This window comes from Siphateles boraxobius, unplaced genomic scaffold, assembly GCF_051911475.1.
Source record: "Siphateles boraxobius isolate OS27281-9 unplaced genomic scaffold, OSU_SipBor_1 5, whole genome shotgun sequence".
Taxonomy (NCBI): domain Eukaryota; kingdom Metazoa; phylum Chordata; class Actinopteri; order Cypriniformes; family Leuciscidae; genus Siphateles; species Siphateles boraxobius.
Window position 1 is genome coordinate 17,482,496 of NW_027509141.1, and position 21,655 is coordinate 17,504,150.

A 21,655-nucleotide genomic window follows, 5' to 3' on the forward strand; every position below is an offset into this window, starting at 1 on the left:
GAATTTGATGAGACCTTCACACGTTTGACACGAGATTCCACCTGTTCACCTCATTTACATTTATTGCCAATGTCATGGACATGTACATATTTATGGTTGGAGAGACCATATGAAAAAATAAAGAGATAGTTCCAGCTTAGCCACAATGGAAAAACATGCCACCTGCATTTGTGTAAAACTCGTACCAACTGCGTAGATACCATTTACTGTAGTTTCCAGCTGAAATGAACACCAGTGGCAATAAAACCACATCCTTTATTCCCTTTCACACATATTATGATTACATCGGCAGTATATCGATTAATTAAGACTTGTTTAGTTTACCATTCACTATGGTAAAAGTGTTTTGAACACTTTTATCATTGTGCATGAGTTGTAAACTAATACATTTTGACATTTGTGTCACATAACCACCTTCGTATGGCTTTTTTGACATAGCAAACTTGCTCGGTAGCTCACCTGCTACAGCTTGCAATGTTCGGGAAACACAGGGCATGATTTGTCAAAGACTAAAATGCATGGTTGCTTAGTACCACTAACCAGACTTTTAATTTCCGAACTTGTGTGATACTTACAATAACCAATGAAATAAAACCTTGCCGTTAATTCGTTTTTGTCAAAAGTGAACTTGCTTTTAGCGGAACTCACTGGACACCCAAAATTGTCGCAAAACGTGCAAGAGGCAATGTAATAGGCTATCATTATGCTGAAATCTCACCACACGCATGTTTCCCCCCCCATTGAGCCTCTGTTGGATAGTTTACTAAAAAATGAAAATTCTGTCATCATTTATTGACATCATTCCAAACCTGCATGACTTTATTTCTTCTTTGGAAAATAAGAACATTGTGGGTCATCTGGTTTATAGCCAAAACACCTGGATTAATCACAGCATATTGCTTTTCATGGCGCTTCCAGTCTGTGTTTCATAATCTGTTGGTTAAGTGACCCCTGAACAAGCAGCGCTCTCTAACCTTCTACTGTAATTGCTTTTCATCCCTGCAAAAAAAAAAAGAAAAAAGGAAAAGATCTTAATATGGGTCATTGCCAGGGTCTCTGCTCCTTACTCTGTTACAGTTTGGTGCTGGAGTTGAGAAGAGTTGGCCCACGTCTTATTGATTCTGCTATCATTTGGCTCCTCAGAATATATTCACAGCTAAACACACTCTGCTTGTGGTTTGCATTCCTGTCTTATCCCTTACGTGCACGCTTCAAAGGATTCCAAACGTTGCTAAGAGCAGTGTACACTTACAAAATCCTTAAGTACAGTTTGTGCATATGCAGCACTAAGGCTTTATCAGACACTCCGACTATTCGAACACTCATTTGAACTTTAGCCATGTAATAAACGCATCAGAAAACCAGAGTTTCAGTATAGCGTAGTGCAAGACAAAAAGCAGATGCTGCCTTCAGAAATACACCAAGAGGATATTCATAGTGTTGAAGAATGTGTTGGAAGTTTCCATTCCATTATTTTTGTGGAAACTGATACATTTTGTTTTCTCTGCTGCTGAATAGGAAGTTCAAAAGAACAGCATTTATTTGAAATGCAAATCTTTTGTAAAATTATGAAGGTATTTACTGTGACTTTTGATCAATTAAGCATCCTTTACTGCCCCAGTTAAGTTAAAGGATCCATTTTTGCAATTTTTATATATTTATGTCGTACAGGTTGAAAAATTGAACAAAGTGTACAGTATAGAAAGGCTTAAAAATGTAGCTTAAATATAACACAGTAAAATATATGTTTTTTGTGATCTTTTGGCTGAGCTGAGGGACAGATTGAACACAACGTCACTGGCAGAGATCCAGCGGTCGGTTGAATTGTTTCTGGTGTGCCGATTGACTCCACTGGGCTGGTATATTTATCTGTAGCTCTCAATGTGAGCTGAACTGATGCCAGTGATCCGTGTCCCAGAGGGCCTTTTCAGACCTTCAGAAGTCACTGTCCGCTTAGTTGCAGCTGGTGCTGTGTATTTGTTTGTGTGTGTGTGTGTGTGTGTGTGATTAAACGGGTCAAAGAAAAGTGAAAAAATCTTTGTCCTTTAGCCTTAACACAGAAATTACATAATGTATGTGTTTACATATGTATTTGGCACAATGGGAGTTTTTTTAGTGAATGTCTGTTAGCATTGAGGTTGTTTATATTTTTGGAGTGTCTATTTTCACTAAGTGCAAATAGCCCGCCTTGTTGGCAGAGGCTATTTACACCAACTCCACCCACCAATGTCTAGTTGGGCCAGATAAAAGTACAAAAAACGCCTGTGACCTGTCAGCAGCCGTGGCGTAGGGAGTAAGGTGCGTTGCAGATACTTTTGATGTGATCGACCTGAGTTCGAATCCGAATTTTGCCAAACTTCTTTTCCTCACTTTTCCCATCGCATATCAGTTTGGTAAGCATTTATTTTCAGTAAATTATGTGAAAAGTGGAATTAAAGTGCCCTAACGGTTATTTAATGGTAAAGTGTTTATCGGGTAGGGTTAGGTTGTAAGTGTAGGGACTAGGTAGGGCTTTACTGTCCTAATAAGGCGGCATTTATTTAATAAATGTAATCATTTACACTCAATGACTACGTTTAAATGCAGCCAATATTTGGGTTATGGTCAGGTTAAGGTCACTATTCGGGTTTCTGAAACATTAGAAATAACCCGTTTACATGCGTGAGCAGAGAGAGTTACTACATGGAATTGCAATATCCCGATGTAAACGTAGACGTACGGACAACCTTAAGACGCAATATGCATCATTTCCAATTCTTCTTCCTGTATCCAAAGACAACAACAACAACAGCAGCACGCGGATAATGAATAGTTCGGGGCAGATAGCGATCGACTTTGTTTGCGCTTTGGTGCTGGCACTGACCTCGCTCCAAATGTATGCTATGCTGCGTCTCGCCATGTTTACTTCCGGTATACTGCACGCAGGTTTTTCTATGCGCCGAGAAGTTCCTCTACTCAAAAGACCAAGATTCCTGGAGAATAGAACATGCGCAGAACACAAATCATTATGGGGATATGCCGATACGCGTTTACATTACCAAAAATTCGGGTTAGAAAAGGGGTACCCCAGGTATCATATCCGGGTTTTTAAAAACCGGGATATGAGCATATTCGGGTTTTGCCGGGGTTTACATGGCCATGCGTGACCGGGTTATTGCTAATATCCCGGTTTTGAACGGGTTATTGGCTGCATGTAAACGTAGTCACTATGTTATTGCATACTGTTTCATAATGTACTAAAATACTGCGGTGCAAATAGTATCTAACTAATATTTACACTTATTGCAAAGAAAATACTGCTAATTTTACGTGGTGTAAATGGAATCTATCGCTATTTGCACTTACTGTAAATAAATTATAAAAAAAGTTTATTATAAAAAAGTATGAAATAACAAATTATTCAGTTCATATGACTATTTTTTTATTAAAATCATAAATGGATGCTGCTTTATTGGGACATTACTTGTCCTTGTCCCTAAAGCCCTCCCCTACACCTACTGTACCCCTAACCACTGAAACATGGGTTGAGGATCCAAATGCAGTAGTATATTAGGGTAATCCACAATCGTAATCCATATGAAAGGCTTAAGGTGAAAACCACAGAGCAAACCAAACAGATAATAACAAAAGTCCAAGGCACAGGCAGATGGTCAAGACCATGACACGTAAACCAGAAGTAGCACTCAGAAATGCAGTGTAACACACACAAGACTTAGCAATGAATGACTGAATAAACCAGGTTTATATAGGCAGAGTTTACAAGGTTAATGATACACAGCTGACAACAATCAGGGATAAGTCTGGGCAGTGAATTCTGGGAAATGTAGTCCATTTATGGCAATGGACTAGAGAAGAGTGCCCTTGATACCCACCAGCTGGTGAGCGTGACAAAGAGTGAGATCGGTAAAAGTCGGATTCGAAATCAGGTCGGTCATGTCACAAGCTAACGCCAGCCACCTTGCTCTCCACAGCACTGCTCCTGTTGTTATCAGCATTTCTTCAGAATTTCTTTTCCGGCTCAAGCAGACAATGGTGGGTGGAGTTAGTGTAAACAGCAACAAGGCAGGTTATTTTTTACTTGGTGGAAATAAGCACTGATGATATCGTGACGAGTATGAATCGATTATTAAATCTTCAAAAATCGATTTTTTATTTATTTAAAAAAACATTGCATTATTTTATTTTGTAAAAAATTTTATACCGGAAGTTGAACGTCACGAACGCGCCCAACCGCGTGTAACGCACTGTCTATGGTGTAACCAGCCAGAGCGAGTTAGAGCAGATGTGTAAAATGGAAGAACCAGGAACGAGCTCCATCTGGGCTCAAAGCAAGCGTGTGGATTCATTTTGGTTTTCATGGCAGGAGCTCTAAACATGTTGATATGACGCATGCCGTCTGTCGACATTGCCACACTAAACTGAAGTACTGCGGCAATACGAGCAACTTGAGGGCCCACATTTCCCGCTTTCATCCAGAGGAGGCAGGGTGTTACTAGGCCTGTCGCGATAATCAATAAATCAATTAATCGCACGATGAAAAAAAATAGCTCGATAATTTCCATTTGCATGCTTGTTTTCCTCGTCTCTCTCTCTCTCTACCAAAGAGACTGGATGACAATATCAACGCTAACCGCCACACATTGATTTTCGAATGTTTTTTTAATTATTGTTTTTTTTACTGAGCCTATTTACAATCGTATTTGATTGCAGAGCGCCGTAGCGCAAGCACTACCTCTTACTCTCTCCTCTCTCTCGCGCGCGCTCTCTTACCCTCATATAAGGCGCCGTTTAGGGCTTATATCAAACTTCATTCACGCACACATATACGAAACACTTGCATACACGTATATTAAGTAGTCAAACATACATGTATACTGCTGAATGCTCAAACAAATACATATGAAATGCACAACGACACACCTAAAGTCGCTCATGCACATACACGCAAACTCTACACACACGAGATGCGCGCACATACAAACTCTCCACGCACATAGCCTACTCATATGAGACACGCGTGGCACACACAAACTCTCTACGCACATATGAGACATGCGCGCACACACTCATATGAGACGCGCACACACTCATATGAGACGCGCGCGCGCGCACACAAACTCTCCACGCACATACTGACGCGAGCACACACACACACAAACTTGCGCACAAACTCAATGAGACGGAGAACACACACACAAACTCGCGCACAAACTCAATGAGACGGAACACACACAAACTCTCCGTGCACATACTCATATGAGACGCGAGCACACACAGAGTCCATTGCTTTTATTGTGTTTGGTTGTTTTGTTCATTTAAATAGTCTTTAGAAATAAAAATGTATTGATCTTTGAAAAGGTGTACCTTCATTATTATGCCATTATCATTATTTTAGAAGAAAATGGTCTCAGAACGACTTTATTATCAATATTATCGTTTATCGCAATAATTTCTTGGACAATTTATCGCCCAGCAAGATTTGTTATCATGACAGGCCTATAGGTGTTACTGAAGTTACAGTAAGTTGTTCAAAAATGTTCATTTTGTCTTCTTAATGATTAAATTGGACAATTTTCTTCTAGAAAGGTGTTCAGGTGGAGAAAAAAACTTTTCTTTACCTTGATATGTTTCGACTGCAACCTGTAGTCTTCCTCCACCTGAACAACACCTTGTCTTTCTAGAAGAAAATTGTCCAATTTCTACAGTATGTTGGTTCTGATCTACTTCCTAAAGGAAATAAGCCTTTCATTTATTTGTTATTGTTTAGTTCAACTTGATGAGTCACAACACAATGTGATGTATTCATTTCTGTGTTCTACAGAACATAAGCTACATACAAATAATTCTGAAGTTATAACTACACGACACAGAAATTGCTTTGAGTTGTTGTTACTCAATAAAAGAGTAAAGTAATTCAGCAGCTGACTTTATTTAATACTGCAATCACTTTGTAGTGTATTTTCGTTTACTGTTGTGAAATGGAAAATCAATAATCGCTAATCGAGAATCGTTAATAATCGAAAATTGACTGTAATCGAATCGGGACTTCAATAATCGTAATCGAATCGAATCGGGAAATCAGACAGATTAACACCCCTAGTGACTCCCCAAAAACTTTGAATTGAATTTATGAATTGATAATTTATGATATTTGTCAAAATACTTTTGATCTAGAAATATATTTTTTAAACTTAAATTATAATTAAAATGTGTACACTCACATGTATTTAAGGTGTAAGAAAAATACTCTATTACTTTTACTTGATGGTTACACCACATTACATTTTTAGAGTCGAATGTCAACCTTTCTTGAAAATGGTTGAAAGGTTTTTCAAAACCACATGAAACCAACATGAACACAAATGTTACATTTCTATTAACTTTTTTTAAAGCTACACTGTGAAAGATTTTCTCCCATCTAGCAGTGAAAATGTATGACTACCAACTAAATATTTTTTTCTAGCCCCTCCCATTCCGAGGCCGTTTTAACTCCTTCGGTGGCCGTATTATATATCACCCTTGGAATCGGCTACCCCAGGATTATCAGATTAGGCTACATTGTGTACAAAGTAAAAGCAATGAAAAATAACTAAAATTATTCATCTTATTCATCATTGTCGCGAGGAAAAATATCCTAGATGTCGTTCTAGTTATGCACACCCATAGTTAGCCAAGCACCTATAAAACTTCGAATTTACACAAATAGGCTGAATTACCTGTCGAGAAGAAAGCAGGCAACTTCGCTTTTAAAATCCTTGCTCCTCATGGGCTCTTTCCATCTTCGAAAAGCCTCTTCAATATTGACATTGGTCTTGTTGATTTGCCTGTCACGTTGTCGTTTTAATTCTCTCTTTCGCTTCCTTGGCGACTCTGTTACATGTCCTCGAGAATAGGCGTGATCCTCCATCTTCAACAGGCTTTTAAATCTGCCGGCAGTCGCGAGTAATCTCCCCCTCGCATTCGTCACGGTGCCACTGACTTCCAGGTATGTCCCTCTTTGGCTTATGTATTTTCAAGATGGAGGCACAACATGGCTGTCGCTATTCGAGCGACTCGCTCGTATGTCCGAGAATACGCTTATGAGAATACTTGATTAGTTGGTGAAAGTAATTACACATGAATGAGCACATATTTTGAAAGAACAAAGTGTTCTTTGCTAAGAATCAACTTAAAAAATGACACAGTGTAGTTTTAAAATAGTTTGTTTTAGCAACCATTTTTGTTGTTGTTGTAATGTTTCATGCATTAACATTGAAAACATTGCAGGTAGGTTGTAAAAGTCTGAGATCTTTCTGACTGTAATGATGTGTATTGTGTAAAATCAGTGATGGTGTGTGAATTTTTTTATTTTTTTTGCCTTTCTGCTCCTCTGCAGGTTCAAAGTCCTGCTAGTGATAATGGGGTGAGTCCCAGTTCTTTATTTCCTATGTTATGCTTTTCACAGGATGCACAATGCAGTGAATTTTGAAATTAATTACTAGCCTAGTTTGTTTGCGAGAATGAGCGAGTGTCTTCTCTTCTTCATGCATTCAAATGATGCGATTCATTGTGACTGATTGTCAGTCAATTTTTAATGTCTTCATGTGAGAGTGACACCGCTTGACTGGATATTTGTAGACATGCAGTAAAGCTTGTCACTTACTGTTAATTCAAATCTCCATCCACAAGCTTTTGGTCAGCGGTACAGTTGAAGAGATATTGAGATGTTTTAGGCACCGATCTTTGTTTAGTCTAGAGTAGCTGTGAGTCTAAAGAGAGAGAGGGGACAGCTTGTAGTTTTGTTCATATAGTGAGCTGGAGAAGAGCCAGTGTGAGCAGACGGCGTGACCGGGGGAAACATGCGGCTCTGGAGGACATGGAGCTCTGAGACCTGTGGGGAACCTCAGCATGCTACACGTCTCTATAACCAGAGATTTAGAGGACTGCATGCACGATTCATCACTCTAATAACCAAACACACCCTGCTTAAAAGCCCACAGAGCTCATGGGAATGTCATCATCCAAGAGTTGGTTTGTCAAATGCAAGAGGTTTTGCTGGAAATGGTGATTCACAAGAAAGTGTAAACTATATTAATGCTATTAATACTATTTTTTTAAATTTGTTATAGACTTAACACTTTTTATTTGTTTAGATATAGATTAATTAAAAAACAATCATATTAAAATAATACATTTTTGTGTCTATATCTATTTATATCTATATATATCCACCGGCCACTTTATTAGGTACACCTGTTCAACTGCTTGTTAATGCAAATATCTAATCAGCCAATCACATTGTAGCAACTCAATGCATTTAGGCATGTAGACATGGTCGAGACGATCTGCTGAAGTTCAAATTGAGCACCAGAATGGGAAGGGAAGGTGATTTAAATGGCCATGAATGTGGCTTCACAGAGAATGGTCTGAAAAAGAAAAAATCTCCAGTGTGCGCCAGTTCTGTGGGCAAAAGGGTCTTATTGATGCCAGAGGTCAGAGGAGAATGACAAGACTGGTGGTTCGAGCTGATAGAAAGACAACAGTAACTCAAATAACCACTCATTACAACTGAGCAATGCAGAAGAGCATCTCTGAATACACAACTTGTCGAACCTTGAAGCGGATGGGCTACAATTGCAGAAGACCACACTGGGTGCCACTCTTGTCAGCTAAGAATAGGAAACTAAGGCTACAATTCACATAGGCTCACCAAAATTAGACAATAGAAGACTGGAAAAACATTGCCTGGTCTGACGAGTCTCGATTTCTGCTACGACATTCAGATGGTAGGGTCAGTATTTCTTTTTAACATCATGAAAACATGGACCCATCCTGCCTTGTATCAATGGTTCAGGCTGCTGGTGGTATAATGGTGTGTAATATTTTCTTTGCACACTTGTCTAAATGCCACAGCCTACCTGAGTATTGTTTCTGACCAGAAAAAAGGGGGTCCAACCACTGATATGACTGGATTGCTCATGACATCATTAAAACTGAAGCCACCGTGCCACCATATTGGTAGGGTAAGTGTACCCATTAAGCCCACTTTCAACTCTGAAGTCAAATTGAAAAAAGAGAAAATAATATTTCATGCTGCTTATTATTTTAACCAATCCAGTGATTTGTTACTTCCCTGGCATTGTTTATTGCATACCAGTCACATTTGGCAATGTTGAGTTACCCCCACCCATGTGCATGCTGTCTCAGGGGACCTCACACAAAGTCACCCCAAAACTTTGGTGTTTCGGGACCCTTCGGAATCAACACATTTCTGCAATTTTCAGCCATTTCTTTGGTAACATTGATATTATATCAAATAAGAGATACATGTATTGTTTTTTGTGTATGAACAAATAGTACTTTATCATTTTATATAATTTTTCTTTAAGCTCCATGCATTTGTAAACATATCTTACATTTTTAAAGTAAAACATTGTCTTTTTTCACGATTATTCAGTGGAAAAAATTTAAGCCCACCTTATGTGTTTCAATGAGGAATCCCTTTAATTGCAAACTTTGATAAATTTTCTGAAAGTGTTTAATGATAATATTTCTTTGTGTGCTTTTTACCTTACTAAGGTAAAAGCAACATTTTAACCTTACCTTACTTAACTTTTTAATACATTAATTCATTTTCATAATTAATACATTTTCAAATGAGAGATAAATCTTGCATTTTAACAAATGATTTTTCTTATAAACTATGTCAATATCTATGAAAAATACCCAGACTTAGATTTTGGTGGGCTTAATAGGTACACTTACCCTATTCCCTTTGGTCTCAACAGTTTTGTGAATAGATTTTAAGAGAAAACTCTTAGCTAAGAACTTTTACTGCTATTTAAGAGAACTCTTGAACTCTTGAATATGGGCCCTGATGTATGTACATAGACCAGATGGATTGCGAGAAAGCTTACAATATGAATGATCTCTAAATCATATAGTCAAATGATGTCTTGCTTATTATTTCTAAAAAGTGTATTAAAACAAAGAAGGCTGTGCAAGGAAGCACATAACAAAGGAGAATATCTTTAATCCATCCATAACAGCAAAGCCTGGGAAACAGCCTCTTAACATTGAAGACACCAAACAATGAACTGAAGGAAGTCAGGGCCTATACACAGAGGAACAAAAAAGCTAATTACTTGGGCAACAGATGAACTAAATAATCAATAAAGGGAACAAACTGGCACACACTAGGACACTTAGGCCTAGTCCACATGGATACGGGTATTTTTATAACCAGAGTTTTTCCTCCTGCGTTTAAAAAAAAATCCCGTCCACACATGCTCGGTTTAAAAAAATCTCCTTCTCATGAAAACGCAAAAACACGCTATCAAGCGCTGTCAAGACGTACGCAGCGCGCACAATCTGACGTCAAACACAGCGGATAATGGCGCACACTCTGACGTCACAAGGCAAAAGCCCTGGTTTTACTGTCTATACGACAACACTGCGACCAGCGTTTCTGAATATCCTCACCCTGGCAGGGGTTTTCAAAATGTTCGGTTTCAGTGACCTGATACTGTTTTTCCGTGTGGAAGAATGGCTGAACCACGTAAAAAAAGTAACGGTTATAAAATTACCCGTGTCCCTGTGGACAAGGCCTGAGTCCCAAAGGCAAACAGCCTCAGATCTAAGGGTATGTTTACACGACAATGACATTGTAGTGAAGGTTCAGTGTAGGTGTGATGGAAGAAGACAGGGGTCGGCGTAACTGGGACTCGTACACTTTTATTTGGTCCAAAAACAGAAAAAATGCGCTGTGCGCGCTTTAACATAAACCTCGTTCACGTTGCGAGAATACTCTTTCCACTATATAAAATATCACTTTTTCCACTTTGTAAAATATCACTCTTTCCACTATATCAGGCAACACTCTTTCCACTTTCGTTCTCAGTGTCAGCTCGCGTGTCGTGCACGAGTACCCAGTCCTTCTCTCTCTGCTGTCTCGCACCAGTCGGCTTTTATGCGGTCTCCCCACGCCAATTACTGCAATCAGAGACAGGTGTTCGTCATTTTGCACTTGACCTACTTACTCACCGCTCGGCTCCGTCCTTGCTCTCCCCCTACAGACTTCGCTGAACCACGCACCCCTCGCCACAGACATGCTTAAAACAGAGAAGTTTTTTCTTTGAGTTTTCCACGTACAGATGACACCATTCTCAAAACGATCACCATTCACATGGATCCGCGAAAATGACTAAAAACTGTATTCACGTTTTTGTTGTTTACACGGAGACTGTTTTTAAAAAACTTGCACTGTGAAATCCGTTTTCAAAAGTTTGGGTTTTCAGGGACCCAAAACGCCATTGTCGTGTAAATGAACGGCCAAAAATACATAATAAGTTCTCTTACGAGAGTATCTCTCGTACTGCGTAATATCTTACGCTATGGGGAAAACCTCTTTTCCACGAGATATTGAAGCCAAAAATTATCCTTTAATTTTGATTAATGTAAAACGCTGTGCGGCAGCGTGCAGACATAGGCAAGACGGCTCGCGCGCCTATTGGCTGCCCTGCGGCCACAGCAGCAAGCCTATCGAGAGAGGCCCTGCGTGACGTGACGTCCAATGGGGGTACTTCGCGCCCATTTCGTCGCGTCCCGCCAGAATAGGCGTGGCCTTGGCCTATAAATACGCTCGACAGGCTGATACAAACTGATTTTCAACTCTTCAGCGAAGCACTACTGCATCGCTGGATCCGGAGTGAGAAGCCGCGCCGTCTGATTGTAAGCCTTCTGCGGGACGAGCCTTCGAGCCTGAAGTCGCTGGCCTGCACCTCGCCGCCTTCAGCCGCCGTACCTGCTACGCTTTCCGGCGTTCATATCCTTTTCACTGCTGAGTGTGTGTTCGCCGCTGCGACTCACACTCTATCTCTGTTTTCTATCTGTTCTAAAAGAGCAAGCGTCTTTTTAAAGATGCAAAGATCCTGCGGCTCGTGCCGAGCCACACTCAGCGACGGGGACCGTCATGTCATCTGCGCTTCCTGCCTGGGTGAGGATCATGCGGCTCTCGCTCTCGTCGAAGGCGGATGCCCTCATTGCGAGCTAATGCCTATGGTGACTCTGAGGACTCGCCTGGCATCCTTCTCAGAGCCTGCACTTCAACCCGCTGTGACGCCGCGCCGTAAAAAGCGCCGCGCTCAGCGCGTTCCCGAGCCCTCTCCTGCCCGCCTAAGCTCGCCGGTTCGCCCGCTAGCTTCGCCGGCATCGCTCGAGTCACTCACCGATGGACAGCGGCCGCCGTCTGCCACCGCTTCCGCCATTGAGATCGACGAAACAGCCGAGGCTTGTTCTGTCCTGGCGTCGGACAGCGAAGATTGGGCGAGCTCTGTGGACCTCCCCTCCGCTGTTCGCGAGCCTTCCGGGAAAAGAGCGGGCATTGAGTCTGAGTTGATGCGTCTGCTCTCTCAAGCCGTCGACAACCTCGGCCTCGACTGGGAGGCGCCCGCGCAACCCCCGCGCAACCGACTGGATGGATGTTTCCTCAAGAAGGACCACGCCCCATCACAGTCCAGACCCGCGCCTTTTCTTCCTGAGCTTCACGAAGAAGTCGCGAGGTCTTGGAACGCCCCCTTCTCGGCCAGAATGCGTACATCTGTCTCTGCTGCATTCTCCACTGTAGACGGTGCGAAAGACAGAGGGTACCTTTCTCTTCCTCCTGTGGAAGCAGCGGTAGCATCACATCTCTGCCCGCCCTCTGCTGGACGGCGAGCACAGACGGTGTTGCCATCTAAAGCCTGCCGAGTGACGTCAGCCATGCACGGTCGCGCTTACACCGCCGCCGGGCAAGCTGTGTCGGCGCTACACACAATGGCCATCCTGCAGATCTTCCAGGCCGACCTTCTCCGAAAAATGGACGAGGAAGGCGTGGGATCGATCAGCGTTGCGGATTTAAGGAGCGCTACAGACCTGGCTCTTCGCGCCGCTAAATCTGCTGCACAGGCCGTTGGGCGGAACATGGCCTCTCTCACCGTGGCTGAGAGACACCTATGGCTAACGCTGTCTGAAATGACGGATTCGGAGCGCTCTGTGTTTCTCGACGCGCCCATTTCGCCAGTGGGCCTCTCCGGATCTGCCGTCAAAGATTTCGCGGACAGATTCCAGGAGGTTCAGAAGACATCGCAGGCTATGAAGCACTTCCTCCCGAAGCGCTCTAGCTCCGCAGCAGGTCGCTCGAAACAGCCGTCTGCCCGCAGCTCACAGCCACAGCCTGCACCACCCGCCGCCGCTTCTCAGCGCCGCCAGGCCCGAGAACAGAGACCGCGCTCTCGCTCTGCTGGACGCCGCCCCCCTCAGCGCGGGCCCCGGCCGAGGATTGAGATCAAGCCCGAGGTCTCAAAGCCTTCCTAGCCATCCTAGGAAAGCGACGGTGTTCAAATCTCGCTGCGGCCGGATTTTCACCGAAACATTTCGCTCGTCCAGTTCCATGCGATGTGACTGTTCCAGTGTATTTAGCAGTCAACAAGTCGGTTCATTTGCCCGCTTGCCTGCACACAACAGCCGTTTTTACGGCTACCCAGATAAATCCAATAAAGAGTGTATTTTCTGGTGTCCCGGCCATAGCCGATGGTGTTATGAGTGTTGTAAGAATGCCCACGTCACAGTGCCCATTCCCACACACAGACACAGCCCGCCACAGTTCAGGGCTAGCACAAATAAAATCGACTCATGTCGATTGTGCAAACGTAGTGAATGTGCCCACGACACAGTGCCCACAAACACTACACAGTGCGTGTCCCACGGTTTCTGTAAAAACGAAACCAACACATATTCAGTCAGCGCAAGCCGACGGTGTTTTCAGTGCAGTAAATGTGCCCGCTGTCCCGCGCCCACATTCACTCACAGACACGCTGAACCCTACGGGGCTTGTCCCGCTCGTTCTCTCTCCACAATGTGTCATAGAGAAAGCGAGTGCGAACAGCCTACCCGCCGTGATCGGCGCGCCCCCCGCCTCGCGCACTCTAAACGCAGTGTTCATGTCTCAGCACACCGAAGCTCTGCAGCCGCCGCTGTGCCGCGGCCAGAGCCCGGATATCATTCTGCCTCTAGCTATCCACGCGAATGCATGGGCAATGCTTCCCGGGGTATCAGAATGGGTGTTGAACACTATAAAGAGAGGCTATTCGCTACAGTTCGCTCGACGTCCCCGCCGTTGCACGGCGCGTGTCGAAACCACGGTGGACAACGAAGTATCTCATCTACTTCGAACCGAAATAGCGAAACTACTGAGCAAAGGGGCCATAGAACCTTTATCTCAGGCTCAGAGCGAAGGGGGTGTATACAGCAGATATTTTCTGGTACCGAAAAAAGACGGGGGTCTCAGACCCATTCTAGATCTGCGACAATTGAACAAAGCGCTTCTGAAACGCAAGTTCAAAATGCTGACAACCAGCAAAATCCTCGCGCACGTGCGCCAGGGAGACTGGTTCATGTCAATAGATCTGAAAGACGCCTATTTCCAAATACAGATTGCGTCACGTCACAGGCGATTCTTGAGATTCGCCTTCGAGGGCCAGGCATATCAATACACAGTCCTACCGTTCGGCCTGTCTCCAGCACCCCGTATATTCACGAAGTGCATGGACGCGGCTCTCGCACCCCTGAGACTTCAGGGCATGCGAGTTTTGAACTACTTGGACGACTGGTTGATTCTAGCTCGATCACGATCAGAGCTCATAGAACACAAGACCGCATTACTCGAGCATCTCGAGAATTTGGGTCTCAAAGTCAATTGGGCGAAGAGTTCGCTGTCTCCCAGCCAGGAAATCTCCTTCCTGGGAACAGTGATGGACTCCCTGTCTATGACAGCACGTCTGTCGCCGGAGCGAGGACTGAACATTCAGCGCGCCGTGAAATCCTTCCGCCGCGGCTCTATAGTCCAGCTCAAACGGTTTCAGAAAATGCTGGGCCTTATGGCCTCAGCATCTTCAGTACTTCAGCTGGGCCTGCTTCGCATGCGCCCACTGCAGTTATGGCTGAAAGCACGAGTTCCGCCCGGGGCTTGGGCCGCTGGTCTGTTTCGCCTCAGGGTCGACAGGAAATGCGTCTCGGCTCTGAAACCTTGGAAAAAAGCCGACTGGTACCAGTCAGGCGTGAGTCTGGGGACTCCCTTGAGTGTGATGGTGGTGTCCACGGACGCCTCCACCTCGGGGTGGGGAGCACTGCTCGAGGGCAGACCGTTCTTTGGCCAGTGGTCAGAACGGGAGAAGCTCCTACACATAAACTGTCTAGAAATGCTGGCAGTAGACAACGCGCTAAGGCGTTTTTGTCCCCAGATAAAAGGCCGCCACGTCTTAGTCCGGTCGGACAACATGTCAGTGGTGGCATACATAAATCACCAGGGCGGCACCAGGTCCCGAAGCCTTTACAGGCTGACGAAACGCCTCCTGGGCTGGGCTCAGCACAACCTGCTTTCACTGAAAGCAGCGCATGTGCCTGGTCACCTGAATCTGGGACCAGACAGACTGTCCAGAAACAATGTCCCAGCAGGGGAATGGTCGCTGCACCCGCAGACGATCCAACTGCTGTGGGAGACATTCGGCAGAGCGCAGGTGGACCTGTTCGCGTCCCAGGAAAACGCTCACTGTCCGGACTTTTTCTCCAAGAGCAGGGACGCGCTGGCCCACGTATGGCCCCGACGCCCCCTCTATGCTTTTCCCCCCGTCTCGCTCCTGCCCCAAGTGCTGGAACGAATCAGGGAAAATGGATGCCCAGTGCTGCTCGTGGCTCCGCTATGGACGAACCAAACCTGGTTCCCAGTCCTGATGCAGCTGGCCAGCACTGCCCCGTGGCCGATACCGGTGAGGAGAGACCTCCTCTCCCAGGCAAAGGGCTCGATTTGGCATCCTCGCCCGGAGTTATGGTCCCTACATGTGTGGGCCATCAACGGGTACCCGCTAACCTCCCGGAGGGAGTGTTAAACACGATCACGCAGGCTAGGGCCCCGTCTACTAGACGGCTCTACTCCTCGAAATGGTCAGTGTTCTCTACCTGGTGTCAAGCTCAGGGCTTTACACCCGTAGACTGCGGGGTTACGGAAGTGCTCTCCTTCCTTCAGGAGCTGCTGGATAAGGGTAGAACCCCGTCCACGCTCAAAGTATACGTGGCGGCCATAGCGGCGTTTGCAAAACCGACGTCTGGCCAGTCACTGGGGAAGAACGACCTTGTCGTGCGATTCCTCAGGGGAGCGCGGAGGCTGAATCCTTCCAGACCTCCCTCAGTCCCTATGTGGGACTTTTCTACGGTTCTGGAAGCCCTGAAAGGTGCCCCATTCGAGCCAATCCATTTGTCAGACATGAAGCACCTGTCTTTCAAAACGGTATTTCTTGTGGCTCTTGCTTCAATGAAGCGCGTGGGGGACTTGCAAGCGCTTTCAGTAAGCGCGTCCTGTATTGAGTTTGGGCCTAATGACTCAAAAGTCATACTCAAACCAAGGCACGGGTACGTGCCAAAATCCCTCAACACACCGTTCAGGGCCCAGGTTATTTCCCTGTGCGCCCTCCCGGTGAACAATGAGGAAGCGGATGCTAATCTCCTTTGCCCCGTCAGGGTGCTGAGAGCTTATGTGTCCCGCTCGTCTGTCTTCAGGCAGACCGAGCAGCTCTTTGTTTTGTTTGGCGGACGCTCCAAGGGACTGGCCGCATCAAAACAGAGCCTATCCAGATGGATAGTCGATGCCATAGCGCTGGCTTACACCTCTAAGGGCCTGCAGTGTCCTTTGGGTGTCAGAGCGCACTCCACGAGAGGCGTGGCCTCTTCGTGGGCGTGGTCTAGTGGGATTTCCTTGCATGATATCTGTATGGCGGCAGGCTGGGCCTCGCCGTCTACATTTATAAGGTTCTATAACCTAGAAGTTCCCGCCTTACAGGCCAAGCTGCTGTCGGTCTAGAATTCAGTACTATCTGTCCCGCTGCGCCGGCGCAAAATGCTGAGTTTTGATTGAGTATCACTCACTGATCGATGGAACACCTCCATGGGTGTTGAATGGCCCGTATTTTTGCCCAGTTCAGGCTGAACGCGTTCACCCTGTCTGCGGGATATATTGTTGACATAACTAGCTCCTATGGGATGCTATTACGTGGGGAATGATGCTGGTAGCCTCTCTTCTCCGACTCTCTGTGAGTCTACGGTGATTATGCACTATATGAGCCCCGGGCTACTGCCCTTGGGACTTTGGTGTCGGATCCCAGTACGCACGGCGTCTTACATTGTGTTCCCCATAGCGTAAGATATTACGCAGTACGAGAGATACTCTCGTAAGAGAACGTACTCGGTTACTAACGTAACCTCGGTTCTCTCTAGAGAGGGAACGAGTACTGCGTATCTTGCCGTGCATACAACAGCGCTGGTTCGCTTCAACGTTGAAAACCAGTTTGTATCAGCCTGTCGAGCGTATTTATAGGCCAAGGCCACGCCTATTCTGGCGGGACGCGACGAAATGGGCGCGAAGTACCCCCATTGGACGTCACGTCACGCAGGGCCTCTCTCGATAGGCTTGCTGCTGTGGCCGCAGGGCAGCCAATAGGCGCGCGAGCCGTCTTGCCTATGTCTGCACGCTGCCGCACAGCGTTTTACATTAATCAAAATTAAAGGATAATTTTTGGCTTCAATATCTCGTGGAAAAGAGGTTTTCCCCATAGCGTAAGATATTACGCAGTACTCGTTCCCTCTCTAGAGAGAACCGAGGTTACGTTAGTAACCGAGTACGTTTTTAGTTGAAAATGGTGTGATGTAAACAGCCCCTAATGCACAATGAAACGTATCCAAAACAGAACAGAATGATATATAACTGTTAAAACTGGAAACAGACCAATCAGGTCTGACTTTTTTTTAATGGGTCTTTAAAGGGGTGATGTCATGAGGAATAATTTTCCTATGTATTTTTTAGCTTATTGTTCTATGAAAATATACAGTAACTTTCAGAGCTCAAATATTCCTTCCCAGTTCAAAAGAGCATTTATCTCAGCTGAAAAGACATCTGACATTAGAAATAATAATAAATGCCCTATACCGCCTACATCTGCACATCAGCAATGCCTAAAGGAGAAACTTGGCCCAGCTTTAAAAAGAGGCTGATATTTAAGGATCAATCAGTTAAAGGAACAGCAGCAAAAACAGCCTCTTCTCTCTATCCAAGGCCCTCTCTATCTAAGGCCCTGTTTACATTTGGTATTAAAATGCGTTTTGGTTTATTGGATCACAAGTAGATGAGACACATACCGTTTACATCTAGTGTGTTAATCCTTCTTTTTCTCTTTTACTTCCAACCACTTCTGTTCTGATTTTTTTGAGGAAGAGGGTCTATAGACGGGTAAATTTATGTTTTTTTTAGGATCGTTGGATATAATAGACAAAATAAGCTTGTGTAATTTGCGCACGGAGCGGACAGAAAAACATACCAAGAGCTTTCATTTAGGCTCTGATAGCCACAAGACCATGCCGAAAGCTGTGATGAGTATGTGTTAGAAATCATGGTGAGAGAACATTGTGCTTGATATGTTTTTCGTCTTCAAGCCAAACTTTGGTCTTCAGCCGACAAAGTTTAATTCCCATCCGACTAGTGTGCTTCTCATAATGTTTACTTGTTAATTCAGTAGGTGGAGAGTATGCAGTCTTTTGTTACTGTTAGAACACATTTGACCACATGACCCAGCAATATCCCGCATTTCACCATCTAGGTTAACTATAGACCCGATATAGTCCATCTATGTGTAACCCACTTGATAACTTGATAAAAACAACTTGCAAGATTTATGCTATTCCATCATGTAAGCAAAGTCAACAGTGATTACAAGGTGTTTGGTTTTATTTCTTTGACATGTTCTATGCGTAGCCTATGCTATTCTTGGGCTATGGTTTAGACGTCTATTAAATTTTCACTGACAGCCCAAATTTTGCCTTGTTTTAGCCTAGACATCAGGGCTGTGTTTGCACGGCTATTAGACGTCTTTTTGGGGAGTGCCGTTTACACTACGAAAGCAATCCTGTCAAATGCGTTTTCAACTACCTCTAGAAATGGTCGAAAGTGGACAATCTCAAAACATATTAGAGCATGTTTACACCTGCATTTAGCATTGTCCACATGTGATCTGATCGACCAAAACGCAAAATGAATTGTGACTATTTTTGACTAAAAGAATATTTATCTAACTGAATCTTTTCGATTTAAATCAAATTCCGGAATTTATTAAATTCTCAGGGGTGCACAACCCTTGTTGTAACATCTGCAAAATGGAAAAGGAAAAAATGGTTTTGCCTGAAGCCTTAAGATGTTTGCTTGTTTTGTAGACAAAATCTTAAAATTGATTCTGATAGGACAAATAACTCCAATTTTATAGACATCTAGCTTTAATTGGCTCCTAAAAATTAAACAGCAGTCTGTGTGTCTCTATAAAGGTTAAGATGGAAACACTACATTTCCCATCATGCATTAGATAGATAAGGAAGTTGATGTTTTTGCTGGAATACTGAGAGGAGGGAGCTCAAGAGCTGTGCACAGTCCATTCAAAACACTCACACGCAGAACGTGAATCATAGATCACACACGCTCATACACTCCGAGCCCAGATACCAGTCCACGCAGCCAAGTGATGTCGGCACTCTAATCTCCGCTCTGATTGGTTGAGGGACTTCTGTCAAACATAGGCTGCACGTCTCGATCTCAACAGTTGGACAACACAGCCCGGCGAACAGGGTTACTGCCGTGTCAGAAGGGTTAGTGCGGCGAGAGGTGCGCAGAGGAACCTCAGCTGCTGTCTGGTGCATCCTCTCCGCGAATTTCCTCACATTGGGATAAGGGACAGTCGTCTGGACTTGCTGCAGACAGCATGCAGCACAGATCCTCTGAAAATACTGGCTTTAACTGTCAGGTAGGATGGATCCTGAGTGTCTCTCCTGTGTCCTTGAGAGTGTTTGCTTGTGTCTGTAGAGACGTGGTTGATTCAGCGTTGAGTTATTGTTATATAACGGTTAAAGATGTGTTTTTCATCCTGGTTCAGGTGCACCTTCATCTTCTACTACTCTCTTTCTCTGTTTGCCATCTTCTAGAAGCTATTTTGGTACCTCTTGTCCTTCCGCAGTTTCACATTGTTCTTTCTCTTCACGTCCTTTTCATCTTTCTCTGTTTTCTGTGAGGGAAAGGAATTATATCTGGTTGTCGGAGGGGGGTTGTTCTGATCCAGCTCCCTCAAACGGAAGGGGTGAGCTTTAGGGTTAGGGTTAGGGTGGATGCAGCTGTAAGCGTGTGTGAGCATTTATTCTGAGGTAATAAATAGCATGGACCGGAAGAAGAGGACGACAAGGTCAGAGGAAGAAAATATTGTACTTGACTGTAGAAAATATTTAGTTCGATGATGGATGAAGCTGCAAATGTGCTGTTTAATTATGCTGATGAGTCACGGGCTGTTTGTGTGAGTTTCATGCTAGTGCTTTCGGCTTTCTAGAAGGATGCTGATGCTGATCCTTCCATTACCATGGTAACCAGAGCCATCTGTAGGGATCAGTCCCGCTGCTCTCGACCAATTGAATGGCTCAGATCCCATTCATCCCCCCTCTGTCTCTTCAGCCGTCCCAGTAATCCCCTCTCTCAACGCTCACGGTTTTTGCTGCATGATCACGCGGTTTTGAAGGCTCACATGCAGGGAAATCTCTTGGACAGACGAACAGAGTTGGTGAATAACGTGATCCGTGGCAGGTGACACGTTGTTCTGTTTCGGCTGTTAAAAGGGTCCGGCGTCATGATCTGGCACTGTGCTGAAAAGTGATCTTTTATGGAGATGACTGCATGCAGAAAATGCAGTTTAATCATTTAATAAAGTTCCACAGGCAGAAGTGGGTCACAAGGTACCGTGACCCAGAAAACTGCAGAGCCTGAAGAAGATTAACAGAAAGTGATAGCATGTGCAAAGGCCTGTTTATGGCAAATATGGTGGGACTAAGAGACACGCAATTAGAAATTATGAATTAAATGTTTTTCTCCAAAACACATTTGGAACAATTATTTGCCCCCTTTAAATACTTTTTGCAACCTCCTTTTTCCAAGATAACAGCTCTGAGTCTTCTCCTATAATGCCTGATGAGTTTGGAGCACACCTGACAAGAGATCAGAGACCATTCCTCCATACAGAATCTCTCCAGATCCTTCAGAACCCAGATCCATGTTGGCGCTTCTTCTCTTCAGTTCAGCCCACTCATTTTCTATAGGGTTCAGTCAGGTTTGGGGACTGGGATGGCCATTGCAGATGCTTGATTTTTTGCTCCATGACCCATTTTTGTTTTGATTTGGATGTTAGTTTCTGGATCACTGTCACGCAATGCTGATGTTGTTAACTCACAATTTGAGAACAAAATATAATTTGCACGGTTTAATGTGATTGATTAAACGATCATTAGATTTAATCAGCCCGATTTACTGCAATGCTTTTTTCCCCTTAGTTGGTCAGAACAAAAGTGGATGTTACTTAGGCTATTGTTCAGATTACATTTTCCGGTGAAAATTCTTATGTTGGGCATACTTCCAAAAAGTAGAATCTGTGATTCCGAATGACAGTATCCACACCGGCACGGTGACTGACAGCCACACATTCTCTTCAAAACATTGGATTCATCCGCGCTGTGCCGTGCCGAGGCACAACCCACGTAAACTTGAAAATTCCGTGAATAACTGCAATTGCAG

General features: G+C 44.4%; 1 protein-coding gene across 9 annotated transcripts in view; it reads left to right on the plus strand.

Annotated features, from left to right (window-relative positions):
* The window catches only part of slc4a10a (solute carrier family 4 member 10a), a 72,948-nt gene that overhangs the window by 641 nt on the left and 50,652 nt on the right, over positions 1 to 21,655 (plus strand). For 3 of the 9 annotated variants that reach the window (XM_077202990.1, XM_077202991.1, XM_077202987.1), the window contains exon 2: positions 7,376 to 7,402. The exons of 3 other annotated variants lie outside the window; for them this stretch is intronic. In XM_077202990.1, coding sequence (XP_077059105.1) covers positions 7,376 to 7,402 — 27 coding nt within the window. Of the gene's footprint in view, positions 1 to 7,375; positions 7,403 to 19,450; positions 19,851 to 21,655 lie in introns of those variants that run through there. 3 more of the 9 variants (XM_077202993.1, XM_077202995.1, XM_077202989.1) reach the window with 3 other exon arrangements.